The 17518-nt window shown below is 44.0% G+C and overlaps 1 protein-coding gene across 2 annotated transcripts in view; it reads right to left on the bottom strand.

Annotated features, from left to right (window-relative positions):
- SLC24A3 (solute carrier family 24 member 3) overlaps positions 1-17518 on the bottom strand; it is a 277690-nt gene that overhangs the window by 97591 nt on the left and 162581 nt on the right. For both annotated transcript variants that reach the window (XM_053251024.1, XM_053251025.1), the window contains exon 3: positions 3601-3677. In XM_053251024.1, coding sequence (XP_053106999.1) covers positions 3601-3677 — 77 coding nt within the window. The remainder of the gene's footprint in view (positions 1-3600; positions 3678-17518) is intronic.

Genomic DNA, 17518 nt, shown 5'->3' with positions numbered 1-17518 from the left:
TTGTGCAACAGTGTAGATGAAGAAAACAATCAGATTATTTGAATAACTCATGCCAAAAATCTTCAGTGCCACAAGAGGGCAACTAGTGGCAAGAAAGCTCATTACTTCCTCCTACATTTAAAAACAGATTTTAATTTAGATGGGATGACATCTTGCATGCATTTGTTTCCCAATGAGAATACCCAAGGTGAAAGAAGCACTTATGTGGCTATTTATACATTATGACCACCTTCCCAAATAATGCCAAGGGGAATTCTTTCCTAAATACGAAAAACAATTCTCTAATGCTTTTGTCCCTAGTGCTCTGGGAATATGGCTAATGTGACAAGTAACATGGGAGCCAGCTGATTTCTTTTCAAATAGCAGCCATATTTTGAGAGACTATTTTGTGGTCGCTAAGAGTCAGCACCGACTTGACAGCACCTAATCAATCAATCAATTTTAATTGGATTAAATGGAGTTACTGAATTCAAAGAATTTGATGGATTTGCCTTTTCTGTTCCAACAATAAAAATGATTGTTATTGGTCCCTGGTTGCAATTTTTTTGCTACAAAGAAACACAGCATAGATTCTTCTCTTGGAAGTGCAACCTGCACATACAAATATCAGGTATGGAATTTCTAGCAGTGCAAATGTGGGGCAGTGTGGTCACATCATATAGATACAGGAAAGCTGAAAACTGATTTAAGACTCTTGCAAAAATGGTCTATGTTTTACACTGTTTCTGACATAAGTATTTATGGTATCTCTCTATCTAGAGGAAATAATGTCTTGCATGTTGTATTGTAAAACAAGTAGGGGCTTTCTTAGTGATGGCACCAGAGCTTTGGAACCTGCCACCCAAAATAGTTTGCTAAGCCTTTGTATTAGAATTTAGGTGCACAGTTCAATATATCAACAGATAAGTAAACTCATGCCAAATCGTTAACATTGATCCAAAACGTTTATTACTAAGCATCCATGCTAAAGAGTCTAATTAGTTACTCTACATCAAAATCATCATCATCATCATCTCACTGCTCACTGTCAATTTAGAAATTTCCAGAAAATGGGAAAGCATATTTACTTTAACTTTCTGGTATCAATATCTTTAAATCCTTACTCTAATGGAAAAACTGACCCATCAGATTTCCAAAGGTTTAGCTCAGCCAGGCTCCTTCAGTACAAAATGGTACCCATTTTATTATTTTGTAAATTAAATGGACAGATCCAATTGTCAGATTCAAACATTAATTTGGGGTGAAGTTCTTCAGAAAAGAAGAAGTAATTGCAGTATTAGAGTGAATATAGACATAACCTTTTTCAGAGCAGCAAGGCTGCTCTGGAAGTGCCCTCTGTAATTTCAGTGTACTTTTAATCTCTAAGCTCTGAAAAAGAAATGGTTCTGCAACTTGGAAGAACAGTGTGGATTGGCTGAGCCTATGGGATGTCTCCACAGAATCTCCTCCACCAATCCCTAGAGAGTAGTTTCACACTTTTAAAGATGTGGTTAATGAACATATATGTGATAGTGTAATACCTTTAAAAATGAAAGAAGATGGTTATTATCCTAGAAGCATAGGAGGAGGGGAAAGCCATCTCTGTGTTTGAGTCACTGGTATACATTACAGTTCATTCATGTACATTACTGCTAGGCATTAAATCCAGGTCCTTTAATTCTTGCTAGATGACACTGTTTTTCATCTTCTATGACTTATTCCTACAATGCAAATTAAACATATACAATAGCAGAGTCCTGATCAGGGCTCAAAGGAGAATGTGCACATGGGCACTATTGTATATGTGGAAACGAGGAGATTTGAACTGTGAGACATTTCTGATGTTCTATAGATTAGCATTATGAAGTAAGTTGTGTCTCCATAAAACAGGAGATTCCCATGAGTGTAAGAGACATCTGGCAACCCAACATGAGTATGGCCATAGCTTATTGACATGATACATTGTTTTCTGTAACAACATTAATTGTGGAAGTTGTGTATAACACTTTTTTTGGTTGAATATTCTGTGCTATTTGCCTGTCTAGTCTAGATTTAAGCATCTGTGATCAAGATTGTTTCCAGATGGCAATAAAGTGCAGACTGTGCAAAGCTTTCATGCAAGTTCCAAGTGCAATCTTTCTTATTGAACAGATACTCTTGCAGACTTCCATGCTCCTTCCTAGAGTGATCTTACTTTCTGTACACAGAAAGAGCAGGAAGCTTGTATGATTTTCACAGCGCTAAAGTCACCTTAAGTGGTGCAGCGGGGAAATGCTTGACTAACAAGCAGAAGGTTCCCAGTTTGAATCCCCACTGTACTATATCGGGCAGCAGCGATATAGGAAGATGCTGAAAGGCATCATCTCATACTGCATGGGAGGAGGCAATGGTAAACCCCTCCTGTATTCTACCAAAGACAACCACAGGGCTCTGTGGGCGCCAGGAGTCGAAATTGACTTGACGGCACACTTTACCTTTTATCTGTCAGCCATATTTTTCCTCAACTGACATAAAAGTAGTAATAAAAAGGAGTTCTTCTCAGAATGTAAGAGCTTGCACTATGCAAGATAGTGCTGCAAAAATTGTGCAAGGTCCCTGCGTAGCACATGTTCAGAGGGTAAGATAGTACTAGGAAGGAACGAGGAAGCCTTTAGGAGCTTCTGTAGGGAAGTAAGATCGTGCTTCAAACTTGTCTATTTGCAAGCTTTGCAAAAGCTTTGCAGATCCCACACTTTATGGTCATCTAGAAACGCCCAAGAGTCCTTTAGCAAATCACTTCTCAGTGGGCTGGATGATCATCACATAGGAAACTCCTTACAAACACAAAAAGTGTATGCAAAAGAGAGGGAAAGCAGGGAAATGAACTACTGCCAAACTGTAGGCTCGATGGGCTATCCTGGGATCTGGGAGAATTAAAACTACAACTTTTCCCATGCTGCATTATTGGGAGATTCACCGTGGAGTTCTCCACACAGCAGGCTTTACCATGAGTTTTCTGCAAGGCTTTACTGCAAACTCAAAGTTATCCCCAAAACCTGACCTAAAAAGTGTTGTTGTTTAACCTTGGATATAATCGGGCTGCACAGTGAAAAACCTGAATTGTGTGTGAAGTGCTCTCCGATAGCTCTCAGGGACTTTGGGGTAAATCTGCCTGAAATGTGAACATATACCTTCCATTCCGGAGGAGATGCAAATTACAGGCCTTTAAAAGCCCTGTGTGAAAAACTTCCATGACAAGAGAAGACTAAGGGGAGATAAGACAGTTGTCTTCAAATATCTGAAGGACTGCCTCCCAGAAGATGGAGCCGACTTGATCTCTGTTGATCCTGAGGGAAGAACTAGAACAAGTGGCTTGAAATGAGAAGGAAACAGATTTCGACTAGACATTAGGAGGAATTTCCTAACTGTTAGAGCTGTTCATAGATGTTTATTTTTGAAGGAATCTTAATGCTGAGTATTGCTGCAGATTGGTATTATTAATTATCATGTTTGCTGTTGTATATCTTTATTACTTGCATGCCACCATGCACCCCATGGGAAAAGCAAAATCTGAAACCAACCAACCAAACCAACCAACCTATATCTATCTATTTATCTCTATATAGCCCAACAATGACTCACACAGAAGGCGTGCAACAATACCGCTCCATGCCGCCGGTGCTCATTCGTGAAGATGTCACTAGGGAATTCATGAAGAGCTGGGAAGAAAAAACACAATAGATCAAGTTCCTGGAAACATTTAGTTCATAGTAAAGATACATTAATTAAATGAGCCAAGTCTTTCTGTAGGCTGACAATCCTTGTATGTTCCTCCACCCAGGATAAGGGGAGAGGGGGCCCATGTCTGTCCCTTTCCCTGGCGGCCCCTTGGAGTGAGGGAGAAAATGAAGGGGATAGGAAGGGGTGGAGCTGAGGGGCCCCACAGGAGCTGGGGCGCCTGGGTTCCTTGAACCCATCTGCTCAATGATAGCGACACCCCTGCCTCCACTATAGAAACTGTCCTACTAGTTCGTGTTACTTTTAAATTACTTCATTTGTCCCCTGGCCATTTAGGTCTTTTTTGTAAATATTTATGGTGAAATTTGATGCTACAGTAACCATAACATTATGTGTCATACAGCTGCCTTGGGCTTATTGCACAAATTCTAAACACAGTGTTCTGTTCTGCAATCTTCAGTGTCGCAACAGTGGACATAATTAAGAGAGCACTTTTTAATAGTTGATTAGATTACAATATTAAAATTGTAATTATAGTAGACACAATAGATGCTTGGGAACCTTTTAGTTTTATAATTAGATTCCTTCCTGTGGTGAGCGCCTTTCCAACAAGTTCCAAATGGCTTTGATTATCTTTATTTTTAAAAAATCAATTCCAGTGTGGACAGAAATAGGAGTTTATATTTAATAATTAGGAAACAGTGACGGTGCATGGAGGGAGTTATATGAACTACTTGGCTATTACCATTGAATGGCAATGGGGGCAGGATCCCTGCTGTGACTGCAGGCTGTCCCTTGGTCTTGCTTACCTAGAGCAATACGGCAACTGTATGGTTTCAACCATGCAATGATAGCAATTCCAGGGGGATAATTTAGACCAGGGCAACACGAGTGGTTCCACAGAGAAAAGAGAAAAGAGAAAGCAAAACCAAAAAAGCGCAGTTCTTAACACTAGCAGTAAGTAAAATTTGTACAACCATTCAGTCTGTATCAAGGGATGAAATAAATCTACATCTCGTCTTATTTTGGTGCTTTGAATTATACATACAAACAACAATTACAGGAACTTGTTCACAATGCATATAGGCCTGGAAAATGAGTCTCGGCAACACAGTGAATATTACACCAATTGCCCTGAAACCATTGAGATTTCCTATTGTTCAGAGGCTCATAGCCTGGAATGGATGATTTGTCTACAACTTGCTCCACAAAGGGGGCAAGAGCAGCAAGTGCTCCCCCAAACCATTCGTTTCCCCCCACCTCTCCCCCATCTCTGTTTCAGAAACCTACTATGTGGGACACAGTTTGCCCACCCATAAATGCACTTTGCCCCTTCCGTGCTCCCCCTCAATTTTTCTCTGGTGCTGTCGCTGCAGGGCCATGCCGTGTGGTGAAGGATTAATCCCCTGCCCCACCCTGCACTGCAGCCACAGTTTGAAGCAGGTCCCCCCCCCAAGCACTATTAGCAACAATTTGATAGATACATTCAAGCATCTCCAGTGTGACACCTTATGTCTCCAAGTGGAAGCTGTCACTCTCCCTGCCCCCACCAATATTCCCCACTTGACCATCCACCATATCGAAACTTTACAGCAAAGTGTCAGAAAATACAGTCATAGTATGTTATGGTCCTCTCGCTTGATTTAATTATTTTTTAAAGGCCTCCATTTCTCACTCACTCCTCTACCCCAGAACAAGCAGCAGAGGCCAGTGCAGCCAGGTACACAGGAGACTCCTTCAGTTTCCCAGGAGCCAGGCCAACCTCTCAGCTTACTTACTGGGTGGGGTGAGTACAGGGAGGTGCAGGGTTATCTCCCCTGCAGATTTCAGCTGGCCTGGTAATGACCTCTCTTGCCACCCAGTTTTTTCCTGGCACATGGTCTTGGACAGGAAGAGAAAACTAGCCAGGAAAGCAGACTGGGAGGTTTGATGTAATTCAGAAAGACATTATTTTCTAGGAGGAATCTGGCCCATTTTCTGGATAAGTCTGAAGATATCAAGCAAGCTTTATTAATAAGCATTAATAAACAAAGCATTAATCACCTTACCTCTCTAAGTATTTCATATTTAGCAAAATCCTCCCTCCCAAATAACTTTCTTTGCTTTTGCTCTTCCAAACTAGACTCTAGTTGTTGCTCCAGATGGCCATCACAACATCTTGTAGTAGCAGTGAATCCCATAAATTAATTATATGAAGATTTTTCTTTTATCTTTCCTGAATCTACTGCCAACCCATTTTCTTGGGTGACTGTACATAAGAACATAACGACAGCCCTGCTGGAACAGGCACAAGGCCCATCTAGTCCAGCATCCTGTTTCACACAGTGGACCACCAGATGCCTCTGAGGAGCCCACAGTCAAGAGATATGTTTATGCCTCTCTCTCCTGCTGTTGCTCCCCTGCAACTGGTATTGAGAGGCATCATTCCTCTGAGGCTGGAAGTAGCCCACAGCCACCAGTCTCATAGTCATTGATAGATCTGTCCACCATGAATTTGTCTAAGCCCCTTTTAAAGCCATCCAAGCTGGTGGCCATCACCACATCCCATGGCAAAGAATTCCATAGATTAATTATGTGCTGTGTGAAAAAGTACTTCCTCTTGTCAGTCCTAAATTTCCCAACCTTCAGTTTCATGGGGTGACACCTGGTTCTGTGTGTGAGAGAGAAAAAATTCTCTCTGTCCACCCTCTCCACTACATAATTTTATTCACCTCAATCATGTCTCCCCCTAGTAGCCTCTTTTTCAAGGTAAAGAGCCCCAGATGCTGTAGCCTTGCCTCATAAGGAAGGTGCTCCAGGCCCTTGATCATCTTGGTTGCCATCTAAGAGTCCAACTGCCTCCCTGGCAGGTTTCCTACTTCTGATATATTTAAAGAAGCTTTTGTTATTCCCCTTGACACTTCTAGCTATATGCTCTTCAAACTCTCTTTTTGCATCCCTTATTGCAGGGATGGGGAACCTTGGCAATCCTGCAGATGTTGGCCTACAATTCCCATAATCCCTAGCTATTGGCCTCTGTGGCTGGGGATTATGGGAGTTGTAGTCCAAAAACAGCTGGAGTGCCAAGGTTCCCCACGCCTGCCTTATTGTCTCCTTGCGTTTCTTTTGCCAGTTTATGTTCCTTCCTGTTCTCTTCATTTAGGCAGGACTTCCACTTTCTGAAGGAAGCCTTCTTCCCTTTTATAGCTTCCTTGACTCAACCAGTTAGCCACACTAGTGTCTTCCTGAACCTGGTGGTATCTTTCCTCCTCCTTGGTATACATTCAAACTGTGCTTCTAGTATTGTGGTTTTAAATACATTCCATACTTTCTGGAATGATTTGACCCTCCTGACCTTCCCTTTATACTTCCTTCTTACCAGTCCCCCATTTTTGAGAAGTTTCCTGCAGTCCAACGCATCTGTGTTGGACTTCCTTGACAATTCTCCACTCGCATATATGCTGAATTGGATCACACCAGGGTCACTGTTACCCAATGGTTCTGCAACTCTGACATCTTGCACCAGGTCCTGGGCACCACTCAGGATTAAATCCAAGGTCGCCATCTCTCTGGTTAGTTCCACGACTAACTGTTCTAAGGCACAGTCATTTAGCACGTCGAGAAATCTGGCCTCTCTTTCATTGTGAATGTGAATTTACCCAGTCTATGTGTGGGTAGTTGAAGTCACCCATTATTACTGCCCTGTCTCTCTTTGATACCTCTCTGATTTGTTTCTGCAACTCCAGGTCACTCTCAGCAGTTTGATCTGGAGGCACATCCACAATAGCACATCCCTAGTAAAACATTTCCTTTCAGTCCTCGTAATGTTACCCATAATGATTCTGTGGAGGACTCCGGTCCATCCAGGTTTTCTAGTTCATTGGGATCTATCCCTTCTTTGATATACAGTGCCACTCCTCCCACAATCCTCCCCTCCCTGTCCCTTCTATAGAATTTATATCTAGTAGTGTTATGAGAGAGAGCAAGAAAAATCCTATGGTCTCCTGTACTTCAAGAGATGCCCAGAAGAGGGAATTGCAGCAGCTGCAGCTTGTCATGTAGGGGGAGGAAAAGCAACACCTGCTGAAATTCCCACTTCTCTGCATCTATTAAAGGTACAGGAGACCTGTCCTCTTTGCTTACAGATTAATCTGTAGGATTAAAGGATAAATTGGGGTCTTAAAAAAGTTGAAATGGAGGGGGATAATGTACACATTAATTAGGGGCTCTTGGTATGTCTCAGTTTCATCTGCAGTAGGAGAAGCATCCCAGATTACATTTGTACCTATTGTCGCACTGGTGGTTCTTGTCACAAACATATCTGAACACCCACGTACATGCATCTGGGAACTCTTGGTGATTTTTACCAGTCAGACTCTCCCCCCCACCCACCACCCACCCCAGTTAGCTTCATGCTTGGGGCTTTCAGGACTAGTTGGCGGTGCAAGGGAGGGAATTGTCAGCAGCAAGCAGCACCCCTGCATGTAAATTATTAGGTGAATGGCAGCAGTGGACTGTTAGGGAAATGCAGGTCCCAGTGCAATGGCCTGGTTGCTCTTGCTAAGACTGTTCCTGTGTGCAGCAGGATCTACAGTACATAGAAGAAACCCTGTAAAATATAGCCCCAGTTAGCATTTCCATTCCAGTACCAAGTATTTGTATAGCCTTTATATAGGGTTGCCAGGTCTTAGGGTTTGAGCTGAAGCTTCAGGGCTTTAGCTTTCATCAGGGCGTCCAAGGGAAGGAGTGCAATGTCAAGGTCAGAACTGAGGAGTTGGTTGCTATTCATTGTACTCCCCATGTCCCTCAGGCTCCATAGAGTCAGGCTCTACTCCAGTGCCACCTGTGACAGATATTAAAAACTATGTACACCAGCTAAGCGGCGGGGGGAACCATTGATGCGAACAAGAACATCTGGCAAGCAGTGATGTGCAAATTGTTCTAAAATGGAAAATATTCCAGAAATCTTTCCATTCCCTATATTATTCTGTAGAAAACTTTCCATTTCTAAAATGGCAAGTTAATTTTATTAAACCAGTGCAAGAAAATGAATGGATACCAATACAATTTCAGGCAAGCTGGGCAGTTTCAAAGTTGTAATTAACTTTTTTTCAGGTGTTTAACTTTAGGAATTAGGAGAAAGTATTGTGTACAAGACATACACATAACACACACTACTCATACACAGCCCTACTGATATGTAAATGGGAATAATATAAAATCAAAATACACATAATTCAAAATGAAAAAAATCAAGTTATGAATTCAGCTGATTGGCAAAGTCAAATGAAAACCAAAGTTTTCATGGTTCCTACCCTAGCAAGGTTCCTGCCTAAGCAAGGAGAGAACTAGGAGTGTGAAGTTTTCTTGTACCTTCAACCTCCTCAGGCCCTGATCCTGCAGGTTTTTCTCTCTATGCCTCTACAGGATCGCATTGGCTCCACTAGGATTTGCCAACACATAGAATAGCAATATCCAGGCAGACTAAGGGAGCCAAAATCATTGCTAGAATCATTACTAGGACTCTCCACATTCTGTGCTCTAGGGCAGTGCTCTTAATTGCAAGGCCCAGGAGTCAGTGGCAGCCCCCACTGACCTAAGGGCTGCTTCTGGACTAATTGTTTATTAGATCTATGCAGAGCTTAAGCCAAATACTCTGTACCACCCCCTGGCACCATGTGGAGGTGACAATTTCCAGTGCTGCACTTTGCCTAGTGTGTGGGGCGGGGGCTCCTTTAAGGAAATAGAGCCTTTTTGAACCTCAGCACCGCTTGGAGAGCTGAAAAGTGTGTTTTTCCAAGTGATTTCTCTATAGATGTACCGGAGTCCTCCACAGAAAGTCACTTGGACACTTCCCATTGTTCTGTGTGCACCTTCCAAGATGGCACTGGGGCACAACAGGGCTCGGTTTCTCTTAAAGTCCCCCCGCAGTGCTGGGGAAAGGACAGCATGGGGGCCAGCAGGGTGGGAAATGGCTCTCACATTGAAAGTTTTGCCCAAGTGGCCCCCTGCTTGAAAAAATAGTGAAGATCGCTCCTCTAGGAGCCACTTGTCACTCTAGGAGCCATTTTTAGTGCATATCTAAGGCCCTTTACGCCTAAACATATACAACGTAAAATGTGAATGCAACAAGTACATGTTTCCAAACATACAGTGAGGCGCCTTCACATGATCGGTGTGAAGTGCCATTCGGGGTAGTGTGGGGACAGCGAGTTTAGCCTGCTCTCCCCACACACAGGCTGGGAGCCATCCCTGGGTGGCCAGATCAGCCGCCCACATGACTGCTGGCTCTGTCACAGAGCCGGCAAGGGTGGCGGGGATTGGGGGCCAGTTGGCCCCTGGAAGTTCCAGGATGCCCCGTGCAAGTGCGCGGGGCATTCTGGAGAGACCCCCTGGGCCAGGAGGCTTGTTTCAGCCTCCCCGGGGGGGGTCGTCTCCTCGTGTGTCTAGTGTCTCCTCAAATAGAGACATTTGTCAAGGAGCCATGATTGGCATGCAATTGCTATTTGCTCCGTATATCCAAGGTTTGCCTTTCCGTGGTGTGTGAAATGGCCCCTAATGGAGGAGTTTGTGAATTTACATATGGGACAACTTTGATTGAACCTCAGGAAAGAACACCAAAAACATGGATACTTCAGTAAGCTTCTTTAATATTGGGCCCTTGATAATAGGAGGCAGACACAGCAGAACAAGTAGCAAAAAGAAGTTTGGCAGCTTATTTGTTTTGTCTAATGAAACACCAAGCTGTAGTCTAGTGAGTTGCTAATCAGCAAACAAACAAACAAACAAACCCCACAACACCAAGTTTTCACAGTGGTCATTCACTGAAGACTATACTGCCTACTCTCAGATTAGAATGTATACAGTGAAAGAGAATGTTAGGAATGTTTAATTGGTCTACCTGAGAAATACAGGTAATATAAATATCTATTTATGTGATGGATATTTGTGAGGACAAACAGAGATGTTTTGTTATACAAAATCAAACATTCATTTAATCCAGCTCTGTTACCCTAATGTGTTAAGTGAGTTAGAAAGCACATCAAGGTTGACAGCTGTTTATGTTGTTAGCGTGGCTTGCAGGCAGACTCTGCAAATTGACTGCAAAAATGGCACTTGGGAAGTTGATTTGCCCATAATAATGCTAGCTCTGATTCGACTGAGCTTAGAAACAATTCATATTTAGCAAGCACTAGCCCTGCTAGTGCTTGCTAAATCATCAGAAAATAAACCAAGCTGTATTTACTTCTTCATTTTGCACCACAGTCTCCAGGGCCGGCTTAAGGCAGGGACCAAAATGGCACAGGCCAGGGGTGCAGTCAGTTTAGGGGCACCTGCACCGTAATGTTCCCAACCACTCCCAGTGTCGTCTTGCCACCCGCAGCTGCCGGCCAGCCAGCCAGCCAGCCTGAGGGCAGAGTGGGGCCAGGCCAGCTCGCGGCTGCCTGCTGCCACCAGCTTGGCTGCAGTGAACCCCACTCACTTGCTGGGTGAGGCCAGGGGTCGGGCAGGTGGTGAGACTGAGCGGAGGAGGCAGAGGAGCAGCCCGAGTCGCTTCCCCCCTCCCCAACCATAGCAGGCAGAACTCTTGCCCAGTGAGAGTGAGTGAGCAACATGACACAAGCACGTGTCAGCATCCCGTCAGAGCCAGCCAGGAAGTTTTCCACACGGGGCTTTTAAAGCCCTTTAACTCGCATCTCCTCCGGAATGGAGGGGGTGCGTTCACATACCGGCCAGATTTACCTCAAAGTCCCTGTGAGCTATCAGGGAGCAGTTCACACACAATATGGGTTTTTCACTGCACGTTAGAGTAGCCCGATTTATATCTGGGGTAAAAAAAATCCTCTATTTGTGTCAATTTGGGGGGACAACTTCGAGTTCGCAGTAAACCTCCCCGTAAACCAGCCATAAAGCCTGCTGTGTGTAAAAGTCCCAGACAGCAACAAAGGAGAAGGTGTGAAGGAGTGGAACAGAGGGACAAACGAGAATCTCTTGCTTTTTTCAAGAGGAGTGAGAGTCGCAGGGAAAGAGAGAGGAAGAAGGGTGGGCTTGCCTTATTGTAATTGCTTGGGGTGGGGGAAAAAACTCTTCCAGTTGTGCGCCCAGCTGCCATTATATCCATGGGCGTCCTGATGTGGGGGAATGCCCCCCCCATTGAAGCCACTGGATGGAATCCTCTGGTCTTTTAAAGATAAAACCCCCAAAGAGCAATGAGCATGGAAGGAGATTGGTCAGTCCATCCAGCCAATCAAGGCATCTGGGAAGCAAAGGGGCTACATCATCCCCACCACCCTTTTTTTTTTTTTTTTTTAATCCCACCTTCTCTCCATACCAGGCTTCAGCCCTTGGTAGGAGCAGGCGAGGTCTGCCAGAGCAATGGGGCTCTCTCCCTTTAAGACTGCTGCTGGTGCAGCTGCCGCTCTTTCTGCTTTGCTCCTGCCTCTGCCTTGCTCTTTTCTTTGGACTTTCTCCCATAGCCTGCTTCTTCTCCCCACCACACCATCCCTGCATTTTGTTATTTTCCCTGTTATTTTCTATCTCTTTTCTGTTGTCTTCTGACAGTTTTCCTCCTCACTTTCACTCTCTCTCCTGCCCTTTTTCTACCACATGTTTTTCCCCCACTTACTTTTCTCTTCCCCTTTCAACTGCATTTTAATGCATCACAATGCCAAATGGGAGGGTGAAACTGGGGGTGGGGGTGGCTGCTGACCTTTTCCCACACTGCAAGGCTGGTGTGGAAGGAAAGGCTTTTGGGTGGGGATTCAACATGTGCTGCAACTTGTGAGTGTGTTGGTGAGGGGATTCAACTGTATGTGTATCCGATATTATGGCAAAGGAGAAGACAGAATGTCTTATTTACATAGGGAAATGTGGGGAGACAAGCGACTGATTTTGAACGGTGTGTGTATGTGTTGACGTTCATATCCTGCTCTTCTTCTAAGGAGTTCAGAGCAGTCATTTTTATCCTCACAACAACCCTGTGAGGAAGGTTAAGCTGAGAGATAAGCAACTGGCCCAGAGTCACCCAGTGGGTGTCATGGTTGAACTAAAAAGAAAAACTATATTAAAAATGGGAGATGGGTGCGAGAGTAAAATTGGCCCAGGGCACCACAACCCCGTGAGCCAGCACTGACAGTCTCATTGGCCTAGTTCAGACATCATGTGGAAACATGGTTTAATAATGGTTCCACATGATGTTCATGAGTCTCAGGATCATGTGTTCCCTTCTTTCTTTGCATGCAAAGGAAACTTAAAATCTATTCCATTTCTGTTTTAGAAGAAGCCAGGATCTGCTGCAATGTCCAAATCCAGCAGTCTGAACCCACTTTGAAGTCTATAGGAACATAGGAAGCTGCCATATACTGAGTCAGACCATTGGTCTATCTAGCTCAATATTGTCTACACAGACTAGCAGTGGCTTCTCTAAGGTTGCAAGCAGGAGTCTCTCTCAGCCCTATCTTGGAGATGCCAGGGAGGGAACTTGGAACCTTCTGCTCTTCCCAGAGTGGCTCCATCCCCTAAGGGGAATACCTGACAGTGCTCACACATCAGGTCTCCCTTTCTTATGCTGCCAGGGTGAACCCTGCTTAGCTAAGGGGACAAGTCATGCTTGCTACCACAAGACCAGCTTTCCTCTCAGCAAATCTCCAGTTCTTTTAACTGGAATTTATAAACAAGCCAGGATATGAACATGGGATTCAGGCCATCTAGTGAGTTCATGGCAGAGGAAAAATTCAAACCAGATTTATAGCCTAGGACCAAATTATACCAGATGGCAGGAAAACGTGGAACAAAGAACCATGTGGGAATATGGGTGAACATCCTCCTCCCTGCTCCATTTTCCTGCCCCTCCACCAGCTCCTATTTACTAATGATGTACTTTGTAAACTGGGGAAACGGCAAACTGCTTGCATAGTTTCCCCACATTTTTAAATGGGTAAAGGAGGGGAAATGTTATTTCTCCATGTAAATGCCCTGATCCATTTTTGGAAGGGCGGTATAGAAATTGAATGGAAGGAAGGAAGGAAGGAAGGAAGGAAGGAAGGAAGGAAGGAAGGAAGGAAGGAAATACTGTTCAATCGTGAACCGGTCCACCACGAACTGGGCCAGTTCAACAGTTCTATCACGAGGCTCCAGGAGAGGCAGTCCGGTCTGCAATCAAACTGAACTGAGCCCGATCCATGGTGGAACGGTTCAACTGGTTCGGAAGTTCAAGGGGCTTTGCTTATAAAGGGGAATCCAGTGAGGATTTTCCTTTACAAACAAAGGGGAATCCTGGCTTTAACAGGTTTTTAAAGGGGGGCAGAGTGGCAATGAGATGCGTTACCTTACTGATCCAGTGCTTCCCCCAGCAGCCTACCCGCATGGTGGCAGTGCAGTTCCTGAATTGACCTGGCCTCCACGGATGCTCATTTTGGCTCAAACCAGTTCCATCAAATGGACCGGAAGGTTCGACGGAATTGGTTAGAAGACCAGCAGTTCAGTTGGAATTTGGTCTGAATTTGAATTGAACCGCTGAAAATTGATCCATGCACACCTCTAGCCCTGATCACTGGAATCTGCTCCTCCTCATTATCCACAGGTATGCCTTGTGAGCTGGACTTCTGTACCCAGGGAATAATTACATGGAAAGATATCTTTCCAAGACTAAGGCACATCAGCAATAGCAACCCAAAGGTATTTAAGTATTTGTCAAGGAGCAGCATCACTGGCAAACCTCAACCCTGGCAACTACGAACAGCAACTGGGCCATCAAAGTTTGAAAATGCAAGAGTTTTAAAGATCTGGATCGTAGTGCCATTTCTGGTCTTAGCAGCAGCGGAAAGATTTATAGCAAGATTTTTTTAATGCCTACCATCAGATATATCAAAATTAAAAAGGAAAGCAGTGGCTAATATACTGAGCAGTTTCATCTGCTTTTTAATGGAACATGCACTCAGTTGTGCAAGAGCTCTCTTGTGCAAATGTGGGAACTTGCACAAATGCAATTGCATGACCAATGACCGTTATTTCCAATGCCAGTCAATCATGCAACTGACTTTGCACACTCTCATGCAATTGCGTGCATGCTCTGTTGCAAGGCAGACAGAATGTTGCACAGTACATCAGCAAATGGATTTTATAAGAGCACTTTGTGTTTATGTCGCAGTCCTTCTAATAACCAGAGATACAGGTGCTTCTGAAACCTGAAATGGCTGGTAATGGGGAAATCCCACACTCCTTGAAGGGCATTCCTGATGTATTTAATTCCAGTGATGTAAGATGACAGTTACTGTCTGGAACTGGCTTTCTAGAATCACATCTAATTAAGTCACCACTGTAGTGCTTAACAGTGGCATTACCCATAACAGAATAATCCAGTTCCTATTTGTTTTAATTCTTTTTCTTATGCTTCCATGAACGAATAAACTGAGTGTTATGCTAAAATGATCTGAATTTAAAATAACCAATAAATAGCAATTCACTGTGAATTTAACGATATCCAGATTTAACTTTTGAGAACAATCAACTAAAAAAGTACAGTATTATGGAATGGAATATTTAAAAACTTTCCAAATCATCATCAGCTTTTGGCCTGCCTTTTGCTTAATAATGCTTAATCATTTGGGATACTTTGTCCTCTACAGTAATTGAATCCTAATTGCTGAAAATGAAATATTGATTGGAAATATTCATGCGGCAGACAGATTACTGAAAGGTTTGCAGTGCTGATGTGGCTATTGCTCAGGAAAATCATAAAGGTTTGCAGGCTGTACAAGGCCATCACAGGGAAAGAAAAGCCTTAAAGGGGGCCCAAGGGCCCACTTCGGGGGTATGTCAATATCACGGGAGCTGCTGTAGCATATGCCGCTTCAGTAACATAACGACCTCAAAGCCACAAGGGACCTCAAAGCCACATAGCTACTTCCTATGACACCATCACCTCTGTCAGCATCACCCTTCCTCAAAGCTGAAGGGATGCTGTTGTGGGAGGTAGGATTAAGATGCCTGTTAAATATTAATTGAATAGTTGCTTGACTACCTATTATGTGATACTGAAAAATGTTTTATAAAGTCATGAACACCCTTGTTATGTGCCAATTTACTTTCTTAGGGCCAAACTTCACCACGGCATCACAAGTTTTCCCTAACTGGCAAATGACAATCTCAAGGAGGGAGTCATGGCACAGGAGCAAAGTGTCAGTCCCCCTCTGTGGACCCGATCTAAATTGGATCATCTATAGCAACTTTTCAGGGTGGGAAAACATGTTTCCAAACATGGAGCCCTATATAACATCCAGTCAGGTCCTCAGTTGCATAAAGGCTGTTGATGGCAACAGAGGAGGGCTGTTAATTAATTATCCTCTACTAGGTGTAAGACAGATATCAGATTGTACAGTGGGCTACTGGAGTATCGGAATGATCTATCGTATCGTTAAATGATCTATCTAATGTATTTATTTTAAATGGGGGAGCAGGAATTTTTGTTTAGTGGCAGAGCCATGAGCAGGGCCTGAGATGTCAAGCAGAGGGCCCTGGCATGTTCATATGGGCATATGTGGTCTGACAGGTACCCCAGCCCCAACCCATGTAGAGCTTTAAAGGTCAAGACCAGCATCTTGAATCTAGCCCGGAAGTGGACTGGTAACCAATGAAGCTGCTACATTGGTGTGACACTCATGAAGCAACTTGTGCCCATGAACATCCTTGCAGCAGCATTCTGGACCAGCTGAAGTTTCCAAACTATCTTCAAGGGCAGCCCCATGCATTGCAGTAGTCCATTCTGGATGTTACCAAAGCATGAGTGACTGAGATCAGGTCCGACTCTTCCAGGTAGGGTCATAGTTGGTGTACCAGCTGTAGCTGATAAAAAGAACCTCTGCACACTGCTGCCACCTGTGCTTCCAAGGACAGCATCGGTCCAGAAACACACCCAAGCTGCAGACTTTGTCTTTTAGAGGGAGTGTCACCTTGTCAGTTTTACGAACCCAGAACACTTCTGTCTTAGCTGAATTAAGTTTCAGCTTGTTTGTCCCCATCCAGTCCAGAATAGCCTCCAAGTCCCAGTTCAAAACATCCACTGCCTCCCTGATGTCTGATGATTTAAAAGAAAGGTAAAGCTGGATGTAATTAGTATATTGATGACACCACAGCCCACATCCATGGATAACCTCTCCCAGAGGTTTCATGTAGACGTTAAACAGCATAGGGGACAGAATAGATCCCTGTGGCACCCCATGGGCCAAAGGGTGGAGCAATCATCCCCCAGCACCACCTTCTGAGTACGATCCTCCAGGTAGGAGCGTATAGCCATGCCCCAAAGTCCTTGGACCTGAGGGAAGCTATTGTCTTGACCCTCTTCAGACTTTCTGGAATGGTGAGTGCAACACTAAAATTGGAGAGGTGGGATGCCTGGATATCCAGAACTATTGCTGCTAATAACTCAGAGCTCAATTTGTGGCAGAGCTCAGTTCTGGAATTTGTGTTATGGCTGAGCCCTAGAACACATGCAGCAGTAACTAATAATGCCTAGGTATGTTCTGAGAACCTTTCCTTCATAATCAACTCTAGCCTGTCACCACATTAAAAACATAAAGGATAAAACAGCAGGAATTCCAAAGTCAATTCCAAAGGTCAATGGCACTTCACATTTCAGGAAAATGGGGGGGGGGGAGATGAATACTTAAATGTAAGCTGTTCCAAGTCTGTGTGATACCTCTTCTGGGTCTCAAAGATAAGAAATGCCCACCTCTTACTGGATAATGGAGAACATTATTGCAGCACACAGTAGACCTATCTAATAAATCAACTATTCCTATTAACTCAATGGGAAAAAGCCCAGAGCATAAAATTTAGATAGGGT

The sequence above is a fragment of the Hemicordylus capensis genome, chromosome 4, assembly GCF_027244095.1.
Source record: "Hemicordylus capensis ecotype Gifberg chromosome 4, rHemCap1.1.pri, whole genome shotgun sequence".
Taxonomy (NCBI): domain Eukaryota; kingdom Metazoa; phylum Chordata; class Lepidosauria; order Squamata; family Cordylidae; genus Hemicordylus; species Hemicordylus capensis.
The sequence above is the reverse complement of the archived record's forward strand: the minus strand, read 5'-3'. Positions and strand labels throughout refer to the sequence as shown.